The following is a 23,267-nucleotide window of genomic DNA, read 5'->3' on the forward strand; positions in this document are numbered from 1 at the left end:
AAAAAAAAAAACAACAAAAATACCCCACAAATGCATCTGCAGTCAGCTGGCAGGCTGCCTGGGGGATAGCTAGTCTAGCACAGCCTCACTCACACATGCCTGGCTGTTTACCGGCTACTAGTGACTAAGGTGTGTGTGGGCCATGTGTCTCCTTGTCCAGCAAACCCAGCTGGGCTGGACTTGTTACCATGGCAGCTGAATAGGGTTCTAAAAGAACAAGGGCAAGTATTCAAAAATCTTTGGAAATCTACTCATAGTTGGCATAATATCATTTCTTATGCATTCTATTAGCTAAAACAAGTCATAAGGCCAGTCCTTCAGAATTAGGGGTTGGTAAATAAGGTTAACTTCCTGGTGGGAGGAGCTGCAAAGCCATATTGTAAAAGTTATGAGTACACGGAGGGATAAACCAGTAGTGACACATGCAATAAATCTACCCCCAAATAAGAAAAAACCTTATTGCCTTAGTGATTTATCTGTAAGTATACATTGAGACAGGTACTTATAGATACATAAATTCAATCTCTTTTTTATTTTAATTCAGCACTCCCTGGCCAATTACTTTCCCTCCTTTTATATCCCTCCTATCCTATTTGAAGGATAAGCTGATTTTTTTACACCATTAAAGTTTATTTACACTGTAGGGATTCAGTAAAACTCCAACACCGTAAGTAAGAAAACTAACCATTAATAACAACTGTAAATGAATTCCTCTCACATCCAGAACAAGTGAATCAGACAACTCAAAGGTCAACCACTGGGCTTTAATGGATAATTTTGGTGAAATCTGTGTTTTTGCACAGACAGGCAGGTAAAAACACACATAAAAAATAAACAAAATTATTCTTTCTCTTCTTAGAACAGCCATGACTGAGTTTAATTTGATATATCAGGGCTTAAAACCCAAGAAACAAACACATTTTTGCACAGTTAAACTTAAGAGACATAAATTCATTATCTAACATTAGAAACCCTCTCTTGACATTTAATTTGTTACTCTTATTGGTAGGTTTGCTTTTTAAAAGTCTGCCTAGGAGAAGGTACAAGAAAAAAGTCACCTATCCAGTTACCCATCATTCTGTGAACATTACTTTAGGATTAACATGATCTTAAATTAGCTCAGTTTCAGAAAACACTGACAAAATGTTGGGAGTATTATTTTTACTTTCAGAATCTCTTTTTGAAAAGGAAATGGGTATTAATATCTTTTTTTGTCCTGACATTGGTGGAATGAGATGCATCTATACTGTTCAGTATTCAACACAGAAGTCTGCTTTAAAAGAGATGAACCCTAATAGGTAACATGAAGTGAGAAGCCAACTTTAGGAGATGCTTTCATTCCAGTGTACTTAGATAACCCCTCTCCTAAGTTTTATCAGCACGTCTGAAAAGAACTGCACATTCTAATTTCACAATAGTAACAATCACCACTTTCCTTACACATTTAAAATACGCTTACCTCTTTGACAGCTCCAGTCTTAACTGCAAAGAAAAGGTTATCACAAGAACCCAATTCTTGGTGCCCTGACTACATTTTATCACAAGTAGTATGGCAAGTATCAGTGTTTCTAAAGAGAAGGATTACTGGCATTGTGGGTAAGATAATTATTAGTCATGAAAGGTCATTCCAGACAGTGTAGAAAACTTAGCATTCCTGACCCATTCACTAAAAACTAGTTTTCAAGGTCACTGGGACAACCAAAAACATACCCATACATTTCCAGCTGACCCTTGATAAGAATCACTGAGCTGAATGATCAAAGATTAGAATCTATTAATTTTATGACTTCCACAGAAAGTGACTGCTCCATTACCTTCAGTAACGATGACTGAAGAGCAACACTTTATTTAAAAAAACTACTGTAATTAAATGTTATTTTGGAAAGATAAGCTGTTTCTTCAAATTCATGGTAATCTGAAGGATCAGAGGCACAAAGTGCAATACTTATTTATCCCCAAATGCACACACACATGTACAGGAAAATGACTGCTTATGTGTTTCACTGGCATGTCTTACCCCATTTATCTTTAGTATAAAAATATGTCCATCTACTACAACAAAATAAAAAACATGTAGATCTTCTTGATAGATTCTTTCACACTGATGTTCCCGGAAACTGCTGCTGTCTTTGCTCCAAAACTTGCTGATTTAATAGTTGTTGTTGTTTCTGTAAAAATTGCACCACTTCTGGACTTCTTAGTAATGACTTAAAAAGAAAAAATAGATTTATTAACATTATTGTTATGAGACTGTCTTCACATGCTATAAAATTACTTTTATGTTCCTACACAAGACACAATATGCTTATAAAACAAAATGTGCCTTTGCATTCACCCTTGCATCTGATGCATTGCAATTAAACTGCAAATTAATAGTAATAAAATTTGATGTCATACATCAAAATACTATAACCTAAAAATAATGGGTGAAGCCTGATCTTGTTGGTGACTTCGAATATAAAGGAAATCCTTTATTGATGTGCCAGCATATACATTGTCTATGAAACACAAGAACAGAATTGGCCCAGGATTATAGCAAGAAAAACAGGGACATGAAAAGGGGCCACATGTGAAAATCCACTTAAGGGTCCAATTTCTCCCACTAACCTATTAAATCTTTCTGAAGAAATTAAAGCGTGTGTGGTTGTGTGTGTATGGGTATGCAGGTATTAATAAAAAGTAGTATTAGCACATTACCAAAATTTCAGAAAAGACAGATGTGACTGATCTAAAAAAAACCAAAAACAAAACAATACAGTTTTGTACAACTATCATTTTTAAATATAGTTAAAGTCATAGAACAACTATAACAGACTATGGTTAGTATGCTTTTATTATAATAAAATACTTATATAAATGGATGAGAAGAAAAAAAATTTTGGTTCCAAAAAATTGAAAAAGATAAACCAAACAAGGTGGAAATACTATCATTAAATACTGATTTTAAAACTTAACCTTAGAAGGGTACCTGAGTGGCTCAGTCGGTTAAGTGTCTGACTTTGGCTCAGGTTATGATTTCACAGTGTGTGGGTTCAAGCCCTATGTCAGGTTCTCTGCTGTCAGCACAGAGACTGTGTGAAATCCTCTGTCCCCACCACCTCTGCTGCCCCTCCCCTGACTGCTCTTTGTCCCTCTCAAAATAATAAACTTAAAAAAAAAACACTTAACATTAGACCACAGTACATTTTATAGTTATAGGTTTTGTTTAAAACTTATTTGTAGTCAACTATACTGGAATAAAAACATTTATTTGTAAAGATAGCCCCAAATTCTGTTAAGTAAATGTACAATAGTCTAGTCAGTTGTTATGAGACTGTTGAACATTTAGGTTGTTTAAACTACAATTTTACTAATTGTGATAATTACATTTCTGGCAAAATTTTTATGCTTAACTTTACCCATATGCAGAATTTATTTCCTGCAAGTATCTCCACAGTAAGTATGACTGCTGAGCTAAAAGAATGACTGCTTTGGAGGCTCCTGATACCTAGTGCCAAACTGCTTTCTACAAGTCTTATTATACTAGCATATGAGACTGTCAAAAGAATGAGCGTGTCTATTTCATGGAACTCACAACATCACTGTGTTATCATTTAAATGATTTTCATTTGTTGTACTGTTTATTGTGTGATTTTTACTGACACTGAATACCTTTTCATATCATTAAATGGTGGCATTTCTGCTTTATTCCCCCTGCTGAGATTTTCTGCAATATATTAAAGCCAAAGTTTTTTCCTCGTCAACTTATATATTTTTAAACTAAAAATGTCAACCATGTTAACCACAGTCTCTTATCTGTTGCAAAGATTTTTCCTATACGTTATTTTGAAGTTTGCCTTTTTACCGCCACTTTTGACGGCAGTATTAATTTCTTTGTAATTTTGTCTGTTTCTTTTAAGCTAGAAAAAGATCTTTGAGATAAAGTTTCAACTGCATTTAAAAAAAATCTTTATCAGGAATCTTATTTACATATAGTGACATGATGAGCTAAATTCTTTTTTGTCCTCAAATTATTAACCAATTATTTCAGTATTTATTGAATAAACTGTTTTTCTGATTGAATTCTGATGCCGTCTACCAAATTGATAATAGAGAACTTTATTAAATGGTAGTCTAATTATACTTCCATACCACTAACGCATTATTCCATAAACCACAGAATTCGGTACAAAGTCAGTTACTCAAGGTTTAGTCAATGAAGATATAGGAATAAAGGTGTTTCAGCTCGTATAGTTTTGGGAGAGCATTATGACATTCTAGTATGCAGAGGAAGAACACTTCAACCCTGATGACCCTTTAACAAGTTTTAGAATCACAAAAAACGACACAATTCTGTTTATAACTTATGTTAATAAATTTGTAAGTACTTTACAAACAGATATTTACCAGTCTCTTTTGATTTAACACTTGTTCTAAAAGAGTAGGTCTTGCAGGACGATCCCCAAAGGTTCCTGTTCTTTGTTTAACAATGGAGAGTATGTTATCTGTACTTTCCTGGGATAAATGACAAAAATGCAAATAGGATTAACAGTTAGCATAGTAAGCCATGACTGAAGGCTTTCAGTGATGTAAAGAGTGAGTCTCAGCTTCTCTTCCTTCTTGCCTAGTCCCTGTAAAACTTGGGGAAAATCCCTCTTTGTCAGATGGAAAGTATCGGCAGGTAATTTTATAGGACACTCTTCACTCCCTCACGTTCCACGATTCCCAACCTGATATCTCCAGTCTTGTGAAGGTCTCGAAATCAACAGTGGGGCAGAGGTGGAAGAAGCAAAGTTACTTGTTAGCTATTTTCAATATTACAAAAAATACCAAGTGGAAATTAAACATTCTCTTCAGATAAAGCCATGCAGGCCAATATAAGGACTGCCTGCGTTTGATGGAATATGTGAACTCAAAGCTAATAAGACACCCTGGTAGTTTTTTGTCCATTTAACAACAACAATTAAATGGGAGGGGCAATAAAATATTAAGAAGCAACTTACAGACAAAGCTTTCAAACTTTGGAAGTCACTAGGAAAAAAATGACAAACTGGCTTGGAAAAGACTAGCAAGCCCTGGTATAAATAATTTCCCGCTATTGGTATAGCTGAAATAGTTAAGTCCTAAAATGAAAACAACAGTCTGAGACAGCCTTAACTAAACAAAATTAGCAGCACTACCTACCAAATATGCATCCTGTTACCTGACAGAATCGTCGTCACTATTTTCCTGGCATAACTAAATATTGTTGTAGTTAACTAAGATACTCTGGCTCTTATAAAACCTGATACAATACTGACTGCATCCAGAAATTCTAACTAAGCAAATATAAAACAATAATAAATGTTTTACCACTAAGCTATGCCAACTGTAAATTTACTCCTCTCTTTGCTCTTTATTTAGGAGGTTATTGAAGCTGTTTTCTTCTCCTAACCTCCTCTTTCCGTCCTGCCTCTGGGTTGTCTGTTAGAATATCCACTTTCTTTCATTATGAGAAGTTTATCAACTGGATGTGACAAAAATGTTCAATCCTTAAACATTTTAGGCCAAAAAATGTAAAAACAAACAAAAAACCCCACAAAAAACCACTGTAAGAAGAGCATTCTGAATTCTGATACCAGAGAAAATAAAAATAATTTCTTCCTCCCTCTCTCCCCACAGGATTAACTATGTGCAGCACTATTTCATTTTTGTGTGTACAAGAGATAGAATAATGAAACTGACTTGATGGTGTTATTCTTACAACCCCAGAAAAGCACTGTGTAGATTCACAATGTTAATGTCACAAAAACATAGAAGCCTGTAGAAAAAACCTTGAGTCAGCTACTCCAAACTTCTACAATGTCAGGATTCCCTTTTCAAAAATTTTCAACACCTTTTGCTCTAAGGAGTTTACCAACTTTTGAGGCATCCCATTTAGTTTTAAATAACTCCAGCATCTACATAGTTTTTATTTAGGTCAAGTTGAAATACACATCTCTTGTGATTTTCACCTAAGGGTCCTAGTTACTTAGAAATATGCAAAATAAACCCATTGCTTCTTCTAAATGATAGCCTTTTAGATATTTAAGGATAATGATCAACCCCCTAAGTTTTTTTTAATCTCTAGTTCCTTTTATTTTTCTCTCATATAGCACACTTTTAGATGCATGGGCTAAATATTATATACATGTTTTCCTTATTTAATCTGATTTATGTAAATGATTTTTAAAACCTTAATTTCTAATTTGCTTTTCACACTACAGAAGACCCTTACCACTGCCCATCAGACCTACTATAATGATCTCCTAAAGTCTCTAAATCTATATAGGCCTTGACTTTAAACCATCCCATTAGAATAGAGCTCCTGTTGCTTCCTAATTAGAAGCTTCATTTGAAGACTCCAAACCTACATCCCATAATCTGGCATACAATACCATACATAAAGTGGCTTCCAACTCCCAAATTTACTTTTCATGAATTTTCCACATAAACATTCTACTTTAGCTAGAGTGGTCCCCCCGTTTCTCCCCAAAAGTATCTTCTGTATTCCCACTCCCCCCACTTTTTTTTTTTTTTTTTTGTACTAAGATGAGCTTCTCTTTCTTTTAGTTACTGAATTTCTAGGGAAGCAGTATAGTATGACGATACACTACGTGAGGCTCTAGAATCAGACTGCTTGGGTTTAAATATTTGCTGGCTATACGACCTAGACCAAGTTACTTAACCTTTCTGTGTCTTAGTTTCTATACAGCACCCACCTAGCATTGCTAAAGAGTGTGACACTCCATTATAGCTTCACACAGTGTCTGGGACATAAGATACTTAGCTATTTAAGCATAAACTATCAGTCACCCTTTCTAGCTTATACGGAGTTATATTTTCTCCGCAAAGCCTTTCCAGAGTAGCTCAGTCTATAATGATCTATCCTCCTTTCCACTACTGAAGAGGTACTACACAGTGGCCTTTATATCCTGATGGTCACTGTTGGTTTTCTTTACACTTGGTTCAACCAAGTTAAAGACTTACAACTCTTGAAATCTCAGAACTAGTAAAGTGTCCCATAATATAAGACAAATGGTATTGATTGTTGCTTATACCAATTACTTCTCTTTCCTAAAAAATCATGCAAATTATTTGATAATAGGAAAATTATTGTTTTTTTTTGTGAGAGATAGAGGAGGAGACTTATTTCAAATATCTATTTGCCTTTATACATTTTCATTAAACTGTAGATGTAAAAGCTGGACAATTAAAAGAAAAAAGTAGCTATAGGTAAAATACTTCTTTCTTGAAAAGAAGTATATTCTCTCTGTCAAGAATTCTGAAGTGAATTTGAAACACAGGAGTAACTTTGGAACATATGGGGGCAAAAAAAATCACCCTTACTTTCATTCTATAATAAGTGAAATGTTTATTTCCATAATTCCTTGTAATCTAAGATTTGGTAAAATAAATTTCACAAGGATGTGGATACAGGTTCAGGTCCACAGGGGTCCTGAACTCTATAATGTATATGCAAATTAAATACCTACATGTATATATTTTTTCTGGGAAAAGGTTTCATTGGGTTTTATTAAATTCTCAAATAAACCCTTTTACCCTGAACAGATTAAGACTGAATGAGATAAAAGGGAAAGAGAAGTCACTCTTGCCCTAATCAGTGTAAATTAAGTGTGACGTGTGAAGGGCTAGAGATTTTAAAAATACTTAGAACATCACATTTGTAAACAATTTCAAAGTCTACAATTTTAGCAATGAGGCGGTTGTTCAAGTACAGCAAAAACTACAAAATGTAAAAACTTTTAGAATACATCTTAGGACAGCTTTCTTTCAGTTTAAATTTTTTTCTGGATCATTTTTAACAGAATTCAATTTTTCAATGTACCGAGGGACTACAGCTTTTATTAAAAAAGAGGAAAACACACAGGATGAAATATCTGCTTATCTGTAACAACTTCCAAGTATACCACTAATAATGACAATAATAGAGGCTAAGGTTTATTAACTACTAACTATCTGCTAGACACTATGTCAATATGGACTATTTCATATATTCACTGCAACATTACAATCCAGGTTCCATTTTAATATTCACTTTATAGATAAAGATGAAGAAGCTGAAGCTTCTAAGAGTTTAATAATCTGTTCAAGGCCACACAGCCAGTAAATGATGATGGAATGGAGATTTGTAGCCCAAAGTCCAACACCAGAGTATGGGCTTTAATCTTCAATACAATTCAAATTAAACACTCCAAAAATCTTGAGACTTGCACCCGATTATTATTCCATTTTCTTTTCTAGAGGCACTAACAAAAGGGACAGACCAGGGTACTAAGCATGGGAATACTGAGGTCAGTTCTATCAAGCACAAGAAGACTGAGAACAGAGTTACTGAGAACAGAGTACAAAGAATGATTAACAGAGACCAGGACACTAAGAACAGAGTACTAAGCAAAGGGTTACTAACAGTAGGGTACTAAAATAGGGATACTGGTGGTAACTATGCTGTGAATAGGGTAATGCAATCAGGAAGAGATTACTTTCTCTAAAGTACAATTTCATCTAGTTTCCTAAGTCTCTTCGGCTGCTCCTTTAGCGATGAACAAGATCAGTCCCTTACTACTTGTCCTTCCAGCCCATGCGGCAGAGCTGTGAAATACCAGGTCTGCTGATGTGTCACACCATTTCGACTGACATTTCTTCATCTCTCACAAGGCTGCAACAGGACGTTTAAGGCTTGCGCATGTGTGTATAAACTTTACTTTGGGACAAGCACTCTAACTCTCTGCCACAAGTCCAGCCATAGCAACCTGGCCCATGTGGGAGCCGGTAGGCAGCGCTGGAAACGCGGTTTGCGCTAAGAGTGGAGTTTCTCCTAACCACCTCCCACTCCCCCGGACCCCAGCTAAGATATGATACCTCCAGTCTGATGTTCCCCGCGCTGCCAGGCTGAGCGCCCCCACTGTTGTTCAAGGCCTGGTCACTTTTCTTCTTTTTGTACTTGTCCTTGTACATCTTGTTGCGGTGTTTCTTGCACATCCAAGGCTTGCGCTGCTTTGCCACCTGGCTCGTGGTCTCGCTGCAACCCTCGAAGGTGCAGGTCTTGCTCATGCTGACCCCGCCGCTGCCCCGTCTCCGGGCTCCCCCGCTGCCGCCCTCGCCCCCTGAGTGTGTCTCCTCGTCCTCCAGATCTTCCAAACTAGCCGTGCTCTCACCTCCCCCCGGGGCGTCCGAAGTGTCCAGCAGGTCGGCTTCGTCCTCCCCCGCCTCCTCCTCGCCAGCACCCGCCACTTCGCACAGGTACCTAATGGACTTGCCCGTCCCGGGGCTGTCTCCCAGGGCCGGAGCCGGCCTGAGGACGCCCTCTGCCGCAGACTCGTCCTGCCCTCCACAGGGGTGCATCACCAGCAGCGTGAACTGCGAGGCCGGGGCCGGTACGGGGGCTGCAGCCAGGGCCTGGCCCAGCGCAGCGGCGGGGGGCCCGGGGCGGAGCGCCCCACTGGTAGCCCCCGGCCCCGCACCCTCGACAACGCCTTGCACCTCCGTGCTGCTGACACCTTATGGGGGTCCACGACCCCAGCCTTTCAGCACCTGTGGGGCCCAGCGGCACTTAGCAACCCAAACACCGGGCACCAGAGAGAGGAGAAGGCTCGAGCTCTGCGAGGGGGCCCTGACTGCGCATGCACGGCCGCATCTCGCGCGTGAGCGTTTCTACGCCGGGTGCCTTTCTGTGAGCCTCACGTCTCTGAGGGGCGGGGCTGAGCAGCCGGCGAAGGAACTGACTGCGCAAGCGCAGTTCCGGCGCTGGCTGGAGGCGCTGCCTTGCGTTTAGCTCCGCTGGCGCCGCCGCTGCTGTGGAGGCTCTGGGTGCAGTGGAAGTCTGCGCGCTCGGTAAGACCGCGCTTTTTTTTGCTGAAAACTAGTATGTCTAAAAAGTTTCTAAACATTTTTTTCCCACTGGAACTCCACAGTGTAAATTAAGGTTGTTCCTAGGCGATTTTATGACTTACGGCGTTCGTACGCTAATTATCATATTTTTTTGTCCCAAACTGCCTTGAAATGGGAGATGTGAAGCTGGCATGTGGTGATATCCCAACCTGACGCCACTAGTTGGCAGTCAGGGACGGCAGAGGCGGCTTCTTTGAAAATAATACAGAGAAGCAGTGGGCCAAACTTGGGGCCAAGTTTGTGTTGAGAGCTAAGTCATTTGTTCTGAAAAAAATTTTTTTTCTCTCTCTTGGAAACTTACTTGATTTTTATTATTTGTTCTTTATGACCTCTAAGATGAGTGTTTAGTACGTTTTCTTTAGATACAGTGAAAATGTGTAAAAAGCAACACTGAATGACAAACGTTAAAAAAAAATGATCCATTATTTTTACCAGCTGTTGCACAAGTGCTGGTTGCTAAATCTTAATTTAGACAAATCTCAGGAGGGAATCAACCCTGTCCCCTCCTGAATGGAAGTGTCAGGTAGTTGTTGTCTTTCCATGTATTCCTTCCTCCTTGTCTGTTTGGGGTTTGGATTCCACTTATTGAGAAGGAGAGCAATGACTATCCAACCAATGATGAATCCACTCACATTAAGGTGTTTGGGTGTTGACTATCCAACCAGTGATGAATCCACTCACATTAAGGTGTTTGGGTGTTGATGTGTGAGTAGATCACCAACTGCCTACCTTTGAAAGGCACAGAGAGAAGGTTTGGAATTAGACCTGGGTGACCAGGCCACGTTAGTGACAGCCTCTTGGAGCTTCAGCTTTCTCATTAGTAATAAGGGGCAGTCCACTTACTCCATTTATTTATTGTGTGCTAGACCAGGTTGATGAGAGCTGTTGTTAAAATATCAGGTGGAGCTGGAAGTTAAACACTGTTATTATTAAAAATCAAATTATATGAACTTCCAGTTAAAATATTTTTTTAAAGTTAAAAACTCATCACTTTCTAATCGTTTCAAAGTGTTGTACTATTAGCAGTGCTTGGAAGATTATTTATGTCTATCATATCTGTATGTGGAAATACCAGTTGTTAGTGGTGGGATACTGCACATCTCAACTCTGCATTCAATGATGTCACAGGATTTTTTATTGAGATATAAAATCATATTAAGATATAATTTGCATGCTATAAAACCCACCCATGGTCAGTATACAACTTAAAGATACAGGCCAGCGGGGGCCAATAGACTCCTGTAGTACTGCTGTAATTTTCCCTTCTCAGTGTACCTTAATTCTGACTTAGGCATCTTACTTTGCTCAAGAAAATGATATATGGTTAATTTTTATGTAAGTATTCAAATAAAATTGTTTTAAACCTAGAACCAGAGTTCCACACCTGTCTTCCTCTATTTCAAACTCCATAGATTACTTTACCTTCTCTAGTTTATCTTTTTCTTGCTTGCTCGCTTTTAGACAACAGTTTTATGCTTCCCTGAGAAGTAATATATGCTGTGTGTTAGGAGCTGAGGAAAGGAACCATTCTGATTTCCTTTTATCAGTCTTCTTAAGTGTTCTTTCAACCTATGAAGCTTGGTGTTAACAAAGTGCCAATTTTACCGGAACAGAATTTTACATTGTGATTACAGAATAGTAGAGTTGTCTTAAAACCCTCATTTTCATCTAGGAAAACTTGTATGAAAATAAATCTTTAGGTCTTGGATTTTAGTTTATTATTTCAGAAGAAAATAAAGTATTTATTCTATATGTCATGTTTGTGATACTGATCGAATATTATTATTATTGCAAAATGTTAATTTTCAACTCAATGCTTCCTCTATATTTTTGAGTTGGCATTTTACTGTAAGGAAGAGCCATTCCTTTTACTTTATATATTTATTTACTTACTGTTTATATACTATCAGTATGAACTCATGAATTTCTGTTTTATTTAGTGGATTGCACTCTCTTACTTACCTTTTCAGGGTTGGCGTTCAGATTGTTCTGGATTTGGCTGGACTTTCTAGATTTGGCTGGTAGTAGTCCTTTGAGCTGGCTCTTGTATCCTTTTGAGCACTCCCTTGCTTTCTGGCATAAGAAGATATTCCAGACTTGTGGATCTCTGGTTCATTTTCATGGATGATACCTAGAAACCCAGATCTGGGTGCTGGATGTGCTCATTGCTGCTAGGCACTTGTAGCAGATGTGTATACCTATAAATGTGTAAATGGTTTACTAACTTGAGGTTCTCTCTAATCCAGTATCTGGCCTCAGCCTCTCTGCTGTCACAGTGAGAGATGAAAGTGAGCCTTCCCGATGAGCAAATCACCCCCTTTAGTCCTTGAAATGCCTTCTTCTTTGATCAGCATGATCTGCGTGCTGAGACAGATAAGGGGAACTTTCGAAGAACAGAAGTTTCTGTGAAAGGTGTTATTGTAATCCACAGTTATAGGCCTTCATGAGGCAGATGCCTTAATGTCTGCTTTATTTCTGGTGGATGTTTCAGTGAGCTCTGCTCGGTGATTCCATATCCATAGCATCTTTCTGCTGCCGGATCAATACACCTCAGCACACAGTCCTTTCAGGAAAACTCAAGTCCAGCTACCTTGCTCTATTATGGATGAGAGACTGGCTTCCACCTTTTCACTGTGTTATGAAGCCTGCCTCAGCCATTTTTAAGGAAGATTCAGCCAACAATCCCTGTCATCCCCTGAACTCTAGTGTATATGTGTGCAGTCGCTTTGAAATGTTCTTTCTAAGCTCAACACAGTTTATCTTAAAAGATACAAGGAGGGAAACACACAGTTCACCTGCAACCCCCTTCAAAATAAAATATAAACCCACCTCTTTAATATTTTTCATTCTTGTCACATTCTCAACTTGTCTCCTCTTTAGAGGGCGGGGGTTTACGGTGGGGAATGGATTTCAGTTAACAGAGCCAGTCTGGAACCACACTGGTGACCTGGGCACTTACCACCTGTTTTTCTCATCTTTGGGGGCTCACTGTGAACTGTGAGATAACAGGAAGGAAAGTAGTTGTAATTTGGAAGTTGTAGCTGTACCACTTAAATTGTCTATATATATTTTTTTCTTGGCGTACTTTTATTTTCCCAGTCATGCCTGCCATTTTTTGTTCAGGTGGGCTCTAATGCTGTCACTCCTCCAGCAACCCAGTTTGTGTACCATTCACCACTACCAATCCCACATTCCCTTCGATTTGTGTTACTCTCATTGTTATCACCAAATGTGTGTGGACAACTTTGCATGATTTGCACTAGAGGAGGGAGGTAATAGTTTGAGGCAATACTAAAATTGAAAATCATAAAAACATAATAAAAATATTTTAGGCTTCTCATTGCCATCAGAGTCCTTACTTGCTGAGCCTAGAAACCATACCACAAGAAGACTAATATCTCTGTTAGTTATATATTAGAGGACTTTAGGAAAGACCCTCCTCCCTAAGGAAGAAGAAGATACTAACTACCTTTTAGGAAGATCTGCTGTGACTCAAAAGCAGCAGGCAATGAATACAATGATTCCAAGAGGAAAGCTTAGAATATGAAGCTAGATTGGAGCCACAGCTAGAACAAACTAAACTGGGAATAGGGACCTTCTGACTGAAAATAATGGACTCCATATGGAGGTCGCATGGCCAAGGAAAAGTTTGAAATGTAATATTCCAAAGGCTCCCAGGAGGTCTGAGCACTAGAGGATAATCTTGTATAGATGAAGGTGATCAAAGATCAATTACAGAAATATGTCAGAGAACTGAAAACAAATAAATGGTGACTTGAAAAGTATGTAACACATATAATTGTTACTCTGGAAGACAGAGCAGCGTGGAGTCAAGCATTGTGGAATCGCTTTCTGGAGAGTGAATTGAAGAGGAGAGTCTTCTGAAATCCATCTAATACATAAAAGGAATTGGTCCTATAACACCCAAGCCAAAACACTGACTTCATGTCACCCATGGACCTGGTTCCAGTCTAAGTACAATTCGGATGTTCCTGTGGATCAGAGTGTCTGCCTTCAAAATTATAGGGAACTTGCTATGAAAAGGAGGGCACTGGAAACCAGTCTTGCATTCATTTGAAAATTTGTATGGGGTCAATCTTCAAGCTAAGCAAATGTCACAGCCTCTTGGTGAGGGAGCAAGGACAGATGACAAAGACAAAGAGCTAGGCAGTACTAGTATGGTTTTGAATGATGGATGGCTGGTAAGTGCCTGCTTGGGATTCTCTCATCTCTCTCTGCCCCCTTTCCCCCACTTGCGCTTGCTCACTCACACGCGCTCGCTCTCTCTCTCTCTCTCTCTTTAAAAAAAGGAAAGAGAAAGAAAGGAAAAACAAGTTGGCAGAGTAGGCACATTGGTGACTGTTCATTTGTACAAAAAGCTATAAAACCCAGTTTCAAATGTTTAGCTGAATATTTGACCACATTTTAAATTTATGTTTGACATTTGAAATAAGATCCAAATAAGGAAATTTGTACATTTACTTAGCATCACCAAGATTCTACAGCTACAATTGCAGACTAATTCAGTTATATTGTTTTGATGACTCAAATACATTGCTTCTATTGGGGACCTGACTTTCTGAAATGGGAACAACTTGGTACAGTTCTGAACAGACACCAAGTACATTCGTTCCTCAGTTTACGTGATAGTTATATTCCTGTGAACTCAGTATATAATAGCATGCAATTGTAGTTTTGGTGATCTATAAGCCAGAGTTTGACTCTCAACTCAGATAGTTCTAAATACGTTTTTCACCTGCATGAAAGTCTAATAGAAGACTCAAAAAGTGGACATGGTGCCTTTTCTCTTTCTTTCTTTTTCTTCTTCTTTCTCTTCTTTCTCTCTCTCTCTCTTTTTTTTTTAATAGAGGCCTTTCTGCATGTTGAAAGGTGATTAGCATCCCTGGCCCAAGCCACTGAATGTTTATAGTGCTCTTCCAATCCCCAGTCTTGCAATAACCTAAAATTCCTTTTATATTTTCATAATGCCTCCAAGGGGGCTGTATCACAACTTTTGAGAACCACTGGCTTAAAATGCAAGGTGACAAATATTTAAGAAAAATAAATTGTTATAGGTGGTATGAATGCATGAGTATTTCTATCTGAATGAGTAAAGAAGAGCTTCATAGAAGTGTTACTTAAGTTGAATCTTGCAAGATTCACACAGGCTAGGATAAATGGGCCTATCAGACAGAAGGACCACGTGATAAAGTTAATAATGCTCAGAGGCCTACAAATCATTTGGTACAACTAAAACCCAGGATGCAGGGTTGGGATCTATCAAGAAACAATTCAGGAAAGTACATAGAAACCAAGTATTGGAAAGCCTTGCCTTCCAAGCTAATTAGTTTGGGCTTGTGTGTGTGTGTGTGTGTGTGTGTGTGTGTGGTTTGGAGTAAGGACTAACACTATCAGATTTGCTTCTTAGAAATAAATGGATTAGAGGAATGTAGTTTGGGAGGCAAGAAAATCAATTGCTTTTATTATAGACTCTCTATTAGCAATTTTAAGAGTCTACCTTTGAAGCAGTGCCTGGGTGGCTCAGTTGGTTAAGCATCTGATTCTTGATTTTGGCTCAGGTCATAATCTCATAATTCTAAGATTGAGCTCCATGTCGGGCTCTGTGCTGAGCATGGAGCCTGCTTGGGTTTGTTCTCTCTCTCTCTCTCTCTCTCTCTCTCTCTCTCTCTCTCTCTCTCTCTCTCTCTGTTCCTCCTGTGGGCACTCTCCCTCTTTCTCTGAAAAATAAATGTTAAAAATTAAGAAGTAAAAATAAATAAATAAATAATTAAAAATGGAATCTACCTTTTAATAGCTTCCTGGACCCTAGCTTTCTCAAGAGTGCTATTTCTGGTGTACAGTTTTTTTTTCTTTCAGATTTTGTATTAGTCTGCTAGAGCTACCATAACAAAATATCACAGGTTGGGTGATTCTACAAGAGAAATTAATTCTTTAAAGTTTTAGAGATTGGGAAGTTCAATATCAAGGTGCCACCAAGGTATATTTCATTCAAACGTCTTTTCTCTTGGCTTGTAGGCTGCCATGCTCTTGCTCTTTGTTCACATAGACTGTGCACACATGGGGAGAGAACAGGAGCCCAGGAGCTCTCAGGGGTCTCTTCTCACTGTGTCCTCACATGGCCTTCTCTCTGTGCCCATATCCCTGCTATTTTTCCTCTGCTTATTTTTTTAATGTTTATTTATTTTTGAGAGAGAGAAAGAGAGAGAGAGAGTGCAAGCAGGGAAGGGGCAGAGAGAGAGGGAGACACAGAATCCGAAGCAGGCTCCAGGCATCTGAGCTCTGAGCACAGAGCCTGATGTGGAGCTCGAACTCATGAAATCATGACCTGAGCCAAAGTCAGATGTTCAACCAAATGAGCCACCCAGGCACCCCTCATTTCCTCTTTTTATAAGGACACTAGTCCTATTGTATCTGTGACTGTCCCTTATAATCTCTTTGAACCTAATGATCTATTTAAAGACCTTTTCTCTCAGTATAGTCATATTGAAGTTTTGGGCTTTAACATTTATATTTTAGGGGGACACAGTTCTGTATGTTACAGATTTTTTAGGATAATTTGGAAACTTTGGGACTCATTGTTTCTGATCTACTAATAACTAAACGTTTTCCCTGTATGTGATATCCTCTTTAATATTAGTTAGACCTTATTGTGTTTTTCTTTCTCTTTTATATCTGAAGCCTACTGAAATCTCCTTTTCTGTTTAATTTCTCTCTAGCTTAACCTGTCTCTTTCTTTTCTTTAAAATTATTTTTTTATGTTTATTTATTTTTGAGATAGAGCAAGCAGAGGATGAGCAGAGAGAGAGGGAGGCACAGAATCCCAGGCAGGCTCCAGGCTCCAAGCTGTCAGCGCAGAGCCTGACGTGGGGCTCGAACCTATGAACCATGATCATGACCTGAGCTGAAGTCAGACACTTAACCAACTGAGCTTCCAAAGCATCCCGCTTCCTATCCTTTATTTTAATTTCTCCTCTGCTTTCTTGTGGTATTGGAGCAATCATATTCCCTATAGACTGTGTTAAAACTATCAGCATTTTAATTTTCTTTGGGTCAGCAATAATTTCTTTCAGTGTTTTTCCTTTAATGTAATCTAAGAAAGATGGCATATTTTTCAATAATGATGCACATTTGTTCTTAGTGTTTTATTAATAAAATTTATCATCTTCATATGTTCGAGTCTATAATTTTAGTGTGCAATCTAAAGCCTGGGTTTGAACTCATGAAGTTAACAAATTTGGGGCCAACTTGAGTTAGCATAGTTGGGGTGACTCAAGACTGTTCACAAGCCACATGAATTTAAGATTAAGCTCTCAAAAGTGTCCTGCTTTGTTCTGAATGTAGACTAGAATGGTAATTAAGATCTGGTCCTACCTATTTGAGCCTAACATTAAGAATTTAAAGTTTGGGTCACATCTACCATTGCTTTGTGAAACACATGGCACTTGACTATCTTTGCTGACTTAGGTGGAGAACTATCGTAGAGGAAGAGAAATAATGCAGCCGGAACTCTGCCGCTTTCAAGGACAGGCTTTCCTGGGACTCTAAAGCTTCTCTTCTGGTAATAAATAATATCCCCTCTGGTTTGGCCTCTTTGATTATACCCTGACTGATATAGGAGATATAATAACTCTAATATGCTTTAAAAAACAGTCATTTCAGAAAAATGGTTCATTAAAGTCTAAGCAAATTCTAAATTGATTCTAAATATCCAAAGTAGATGTGCCTTGTCCAGAAAGAAATGAAAAATTTAAGAATATTTATGAAATCCTACAAGTACCCAACCAGGGAGGAGGAAAAGCAGCTTTCCTTACAAGAGACCAAAATTAAGTTGTTTTATTCAGACTTCTTTGCCATCCTGAGTTCCTAAAGATAATGGAAAATTTGTAAATATTTTAAGAGGAAGAAATGTAATTAAGAATTCCATTCTCAGCCTCAGTATGTTGTTTTGCAAAGGCAGTGACCTAGAAAATAAACCTCTTGCAGATACCTTGCTGAGTGGGGGGATTCAGGATTAAGAACCAAAGAGTAGAAAAACCTAATCAATGAAGTTCAGGGACTTAGACATAAATTACTGTGAATATAATCACAAAATTCAATATAAAACAAAGCAATTGAAAATAGGGAAACATGGGGTTATGAGAATGAATCACTAACCATTTGAAACCTGGTAAGTCGGGGAAGAAAGGAATGGAAGTAAAGGCAGATAAAATTCAGCTTCTCGTACCAGGCAGGATAAAAACTCCAGCATCTACGCTGAGGCCTGAAAGAACAGTGGGAGTTGGCCAGGAGAATGGCAGCTTCTTGGTGACCACAGCAGAAGCCCGTTCTGGCTGAGGTTACAGTAGGGGAAGCAGTCAAAGGGCAGGGGTGCCAGATTCAGAAAGAGAAACAAACAGGCAACGCTGTCCCCACCTGCACTCACCTGCTGAGGTCAGAACCCCCACAGCAGTCGTGTAGAGCAGACTCAGGTTGTAATAAGGCCCTCTGAGCCTTGAAAGAATCATTTTATTTCTCCTCCAACAAGTGTTCTCTTGGAAGGACTAGGAGGTATCAATAATCAACGCAAGAAGTGTCAGGTAACTAGAAGCATCTCTGCCTCTCTCAAAAAAAATTAAGATTGCATATTGCAAGTTCTTGATTTTTAAAATTATTTCATATTTGGAACATCTAGATGCCTTACATTTTGGTGACAATTTGTTTCCTGTAGTGCAAACCCACGATTTTATAGACTATGACTGACATATTAAAAGCTGTATACATTTAATACATACAACTTGATGAGTTTGGACATAAGTATACACATCCTTGAAACCATCACCGTAACCTATGCTTTAAACATACATCACTTCCTTGCTATTTCCTATTAGTATGTTTCATATGTGTGTATAAGAACACTTAACATAAGATCTACCCTCTTAGCAAGTTTTTCAGTGCACGATACAGTGTTAACTACAGGCACTATGTTGTATGGCAGATCTCTAGGACTTACTCGTCTTGTATAACTGGAATTTTGTACCCTTTGAGTAATACCTCCCTAAATCTTTCCCCTCCTTAACCCATGGCAACCACCATTCTAGTCTCTGCCTCTGTGAATTCGACAATTTTATATATGCCTTCTGAGGTAATTTTTCAAGATGAAGTGTGTAACTACAAAGATTTGCAGATCTTTAATCAAGTGCTATGCTAATACTGTAATATCAAAATCCTGTGTTACATTATTTAAAACATTCAAACTAAATACTTTAAAAAATGGATGTAGCCACTGCGGAAAACAGGTTGGTGGTTCCTCAAACCCAGAAGCTTGCTGTGAGGATTAAGCAAACTGATAGAAGTATAATGGCTATAACAATACCTACTATGAAGAAATATTCAATACATGTCAGCGATCATTTAAATTTAAATAAATGCAAATCCTACATAAGTTACTTTAAGAGTAATGTCTGCTTATGCTGTTATCTGTGCAGTTCGTTTTTCTTTCATCCCTCACCATCTTATATTAATGATTTCTCACATAAAGGTGTTTTTAAAGACATTTACATTTTCTGACTTTTTTTTTTGGTCTGTGTTTTTACACCCAAGATTCACAAGTATGAATAAGGAGTGCTCTAAGCAATTCAGATAAAATGCCTTTCTTGGACTGGAATAAGTATTCCTTCGCAATTTTTTAATGAGGTTGGCTTTTACTCAGTGTGAAAACTTGATGCAATTCAAAAATTATTCATGTATTCAGATTCTTAGAGTTGGAAGAGACTTTACAATGGTATAGGGGGTTTTTGGATAGCAATACATGAAAAAGTTCAACTCTCACAATGGCATTTATATGGTTATAATCAAAAGTTCTTTGAGGCTAAGGATATAGGAGTTCCTTGTCTCTATGGGAAATTTTCTATTTATTTCATAATTCAAAAAATAAAGTTATCTATTTGAATCTTTCCTGATTTAGGCCCTTTACTAGGAGAAAAGAATAAGTACTTATGGCTTGTAATTTCAGCTTGCAAAATACTACTGAGCAGACTGCCGACCTACTTTACCTGAGAAGAAATTCTGAGACTGTGTATATGGAGCCGTGATTTTAGGTCTTTCTATATCTGTTATAAATAGAGAAAGCATAAGGAAAGTATCAGTTTAACATGTGGTGGGGAGTGTGCTGTCTTCTGTGAATATCCACACAATTCTATTTAGACCTTTATTCTTCTACTTACCATATTCCATTGTAGGGGTTTTATCATTTCAAAAGCACTTTGACACATATAATTTAATTGTCATAAAATCCTTCTGAAGTACATATTATTATCTCCATTGGATAAATGAGAAAATTTAAGTTAGGTATCTTGCCTCAAACCATAAAATCACTAAATGGAATAGGTAGGGCTCATGCCCAGGCTTTCTTACTCCATCTCCAAGGCTCAGTTTCCCCATTGCCTCTCACCTGTCTTTGTCCCTTTACATTAAGGACGTTTTGATATGTTACCTTCAACGTTGAGCTCAGTGCACTGGGCAGGCAAAAATACCCAGTGGATCTGAAAGTATGCTTGAAAGAAGGGGGATGGTGGATGATTGTTTAGGACTCTGGAAGAAAGGGGCTTGATGAGAAAAAGAACATGGGACTCTTAAGGGTAGTGAGAACTCTTTCTTGAACTTTGTTGCAGTAAAATATGAAAATTGTGGAATGAAGGAACAAAGCTTGTACCTCCTCTGATGATGACATCTCCCCATGTAGACCATCCCCTCAGGAATCCACTAACCTCCCCTGCTCCCTCTCCCCCCCTGTTTATTACTGCTCCTTGGCTTCTGGGCATCAAGGTGAGATGGATACCCAATATAATGTCTGTGGTCTTCAAAGCAGGCATGTAGGCAAATGAAAATCAGTTTTATGAAAAAGTGTCATGATAGTGATTCAAGGAGTAAAAAAGTAACCCTGGGGGAATAGTAAGGATGTACAGGTGCTGAGATGAACTTTTGCTCTCTGTGTATACTATTCTTGACTTAACTATCGTAGGGATAAAACTCTCAATTGCTAAATATCACTTATAACCATTTTCTCTCAGAGTTAGGAGCCAGGCAACGAGGAGGGTCACACCATCCCTCCCACCCCACTCACGTCCAGTAATCATGAGGGATGTCAGGGCCACTTGCACACCCAAATAGCCTGTGTTGAGAGGTTGAAGCTAGCCAGTTCCATCCCTCCTTCCTGTCACGTCCTTCCACATCTCATCCCTGTCACCTGTCATCTCTTGTATACATATGTACCCACCACTCTTCAGCTCAGCACCACATCCCTTTGACTCACACTTTAAGGATCACAGTCTTGTAGCAAAGTACTGGGGAATCATGTTGTTAGAAGGAAGACCCTCTGTTTCTTTGACATCTTCAGAGCACATTCTTCTCACCATATCTGGTTCAGCTTCAGTGGGAGGACTTACTGTTATCCCACACCCAAGAAATTACAGGCTTGCTGCTACTGATGGGGGGGTAGGATTGTCCAGCACTAACTGGTTCCCATTATTTTACCTCTCCTCTCATGCCAGTGCCTGTCCTCTTTTAACACTTCGGCAATGTGACCGCACTACTCCCTCTCCCTTCCTCTTTGTTTTCTTAATGGGTGGGCCAGTTACCTGCAACACCCACTGGAGACTATGGCACTTTGTTCATCCACTCCCAACTGCACAAACAGCCATCTTGAGGTGTTTCAACAAGACATTTGGTTGTTTGTTCTGTGATCTTAACTCTGTTTGTACTTTCTCTCCATTCTGGTGCCCTGCTCCTTAGGCAGCCCTCTCCCCACTGGATTTTATCGTCATTTGAATTTTCTATTTCAAATTTCTATAACTCTTTACATTCTGGACACTCAGTTTGCCCTTAGTAAGTTTCTCAACTTCTTAATTAATGAATTCAAAGGATTCCTTTCAGTGTGTAACAGTCCTTTATGCTGAATGTGAATTTCTTCTCAGAATTCCCTTTTCCTTATACCACTTAGTTGCTTTTTTCCCCTGTCTCTTCAGGCTTCCTTTATCATTTCCACTATGAGCCCTTCCATGGTGTACCCTGTCTTTCACTGTGACCTTCCTCTCTTCTTATACTGTACTCTGGCTGTCCTCTTCTGCTCTCATAGGTCTGTCTAATAGACACATGAGTCATGGTGACTCCTAAATGTCTCCAGCTCAGGTAGACCTTTCCTTTAGATATCAGACTCACACACCCCACTGTCAGATCTGCATCTTTCTGTGGGTATCCTACAGCCCTTAATCTTAAGCATATCCCACACTAAATTATGTTTTTCCTTCCCCAGACTCACTTCTACTTGGCTAAATTATTCTCAGTTGTCAGCATATACCCAGTCTATGGAACTGAAAACCTGGAAATCATTCTTTTTCCACTCCTCTTCCTTCTCCTTCCCATAAAAAAATGAGTCATAAAGTTATCCTGTTTTCATCCTCATATATTTTTCTATTTTTTCCTTTTCTTCAGTTTTCCATTTCATCAGTTCTCTACACTGTTTCCCCCGACTCCTCTACCCTCCCAACCTCAGCCTAAGTTTATTCCCTGTACTTTCCCTTTTTTCCTAACCCTTTTCTCAGTTTTGGCTCAGTTGCCTCCTTCTGTAGGCTTGTTCTGCTCTGTCCAGGAAAGAGAGCTGAGCTCTTGTTCAAGACCTAGGCCATTACTTCATCACCACTATTCCCAGAGACCAGGGTCAGTCCTTGGATGTTTCACTTCATATTGTTCATTCCTGCTAAGTTCAGGAATCTTGCTAAGGAAGGGGATCTAGATTCTTTTAAGGTTTATTTATTTATTTTGAGAGAGAGAGTGAGAGAGAGTGAGAGCGAGCGAGGGAGCATATGCAAGCAGAGAGAGGCAAAGAGAAAGGAAGAAAGAGAGAATACCAAGCAGGCTCTTCACTGTTATGAACTGTGAGATCATGACTTGAGCCAAAATCATGAATGGGATGCTTAGCCAACCTAGCTACCCAAGCACCCCTAGAACTTCATCATAGGTTTTTATGATGAAATGTTATATAGTTTTTATATCATAGGTTTGATATTTTACCCAAGTGTTTCCATTTTTCACATTATAATACTTGTATATTTTACAGTAAATAATAAATACTATAGTGAATAAAGAAGAAATAAGTAGATTAATTGAGAAATAGTTAATTTAACCAAATAAATTTAGCTCTTTATTCAAATACTAACATAGAAACTCAACATGTAAAACCAAGAAACAAGTAGCTCACCTTGGTAAAACCCAAACACTCAGTTTCCCCACTTCCATTGCTTCCCAAAGAGGTGCTCAGAGGGCAGTTTGAAAGCTGACCTAGTGGAAAGAGAGCTACGATG

At 38.6% G+C, this 23,267-nt stretch overlaps 1 protein-coding gene across 1 annotated transcript; it reads right to left on the reverse strand.

Annotated features, from left to right (window-relative positions):
* Positions 1-743: 743 nt before the first annotated feature.
* RFXAP (regulatory factor X associated protein) lies at positions 744-9,645 on the reverse strand. The gene is made up of 3 exons (XM_029938615.1): positions 8,881-9,645; positions 4,387-4,494; positions 744-2,207 (listed from the first exon to the last, which is right to left on the reverse strand). Exons 1-3 carry the CDS (start codon positions 9,361-9,363, stop codon positions 2,097-2,099), a joined length of 702 nt encoding a protein of 233 aa, XP_029794475.1. The 5' UTR covers positions 9,364-9,645; the 3' UTR covers positions 744-2,096.
* Positions 9,646-23,267: the final 13,622 nt, after the last annotated feature.

The sequence above is a fragment of the Suricata suricatta genome, chromosome 4, assembly GCF_006229205.1.
Source record: "Suricata suricatta isolate VVHF042 chromosome 4, meerkat_22Aug2017_6uvM2_HiC, whole genome shotgun sequence".
Taxonomy (NCBI): domain Eukaryota; kingdom Metazoa; phylum Chordata; class Mammalia; order Carnivora; family Herpestidae; genus Suricata; species Suricata suricatta.

What these genes read in the sequence shown, in the direction of transcription:
- RFXAP (XM_029938615.1), bottom strand. Translation starts at nt 9,363, where the DNA reads ATGCACCCCTGTGGAGGGCAGGACGAGTCTGCGGCAGAGGGCGTCCTC. An exon ending in CGGGGAACATCAGACTGGAG is followed by an intron (nt 4,495 to 8,880) that starts GTATCATATCTT and finishes CATTTATCCCAG; the next exon opens with GAAAGTACAGATAACATACT. An exon ending in TGTTAAATCAAAAGAGACTG is followed by an intron (nt 2,208 to 4,386) that starts GTAAATATCTGT and finishes TTTCTTTTTAAG; the next exon opens with TCATTACTAAGAAGTCCAGA.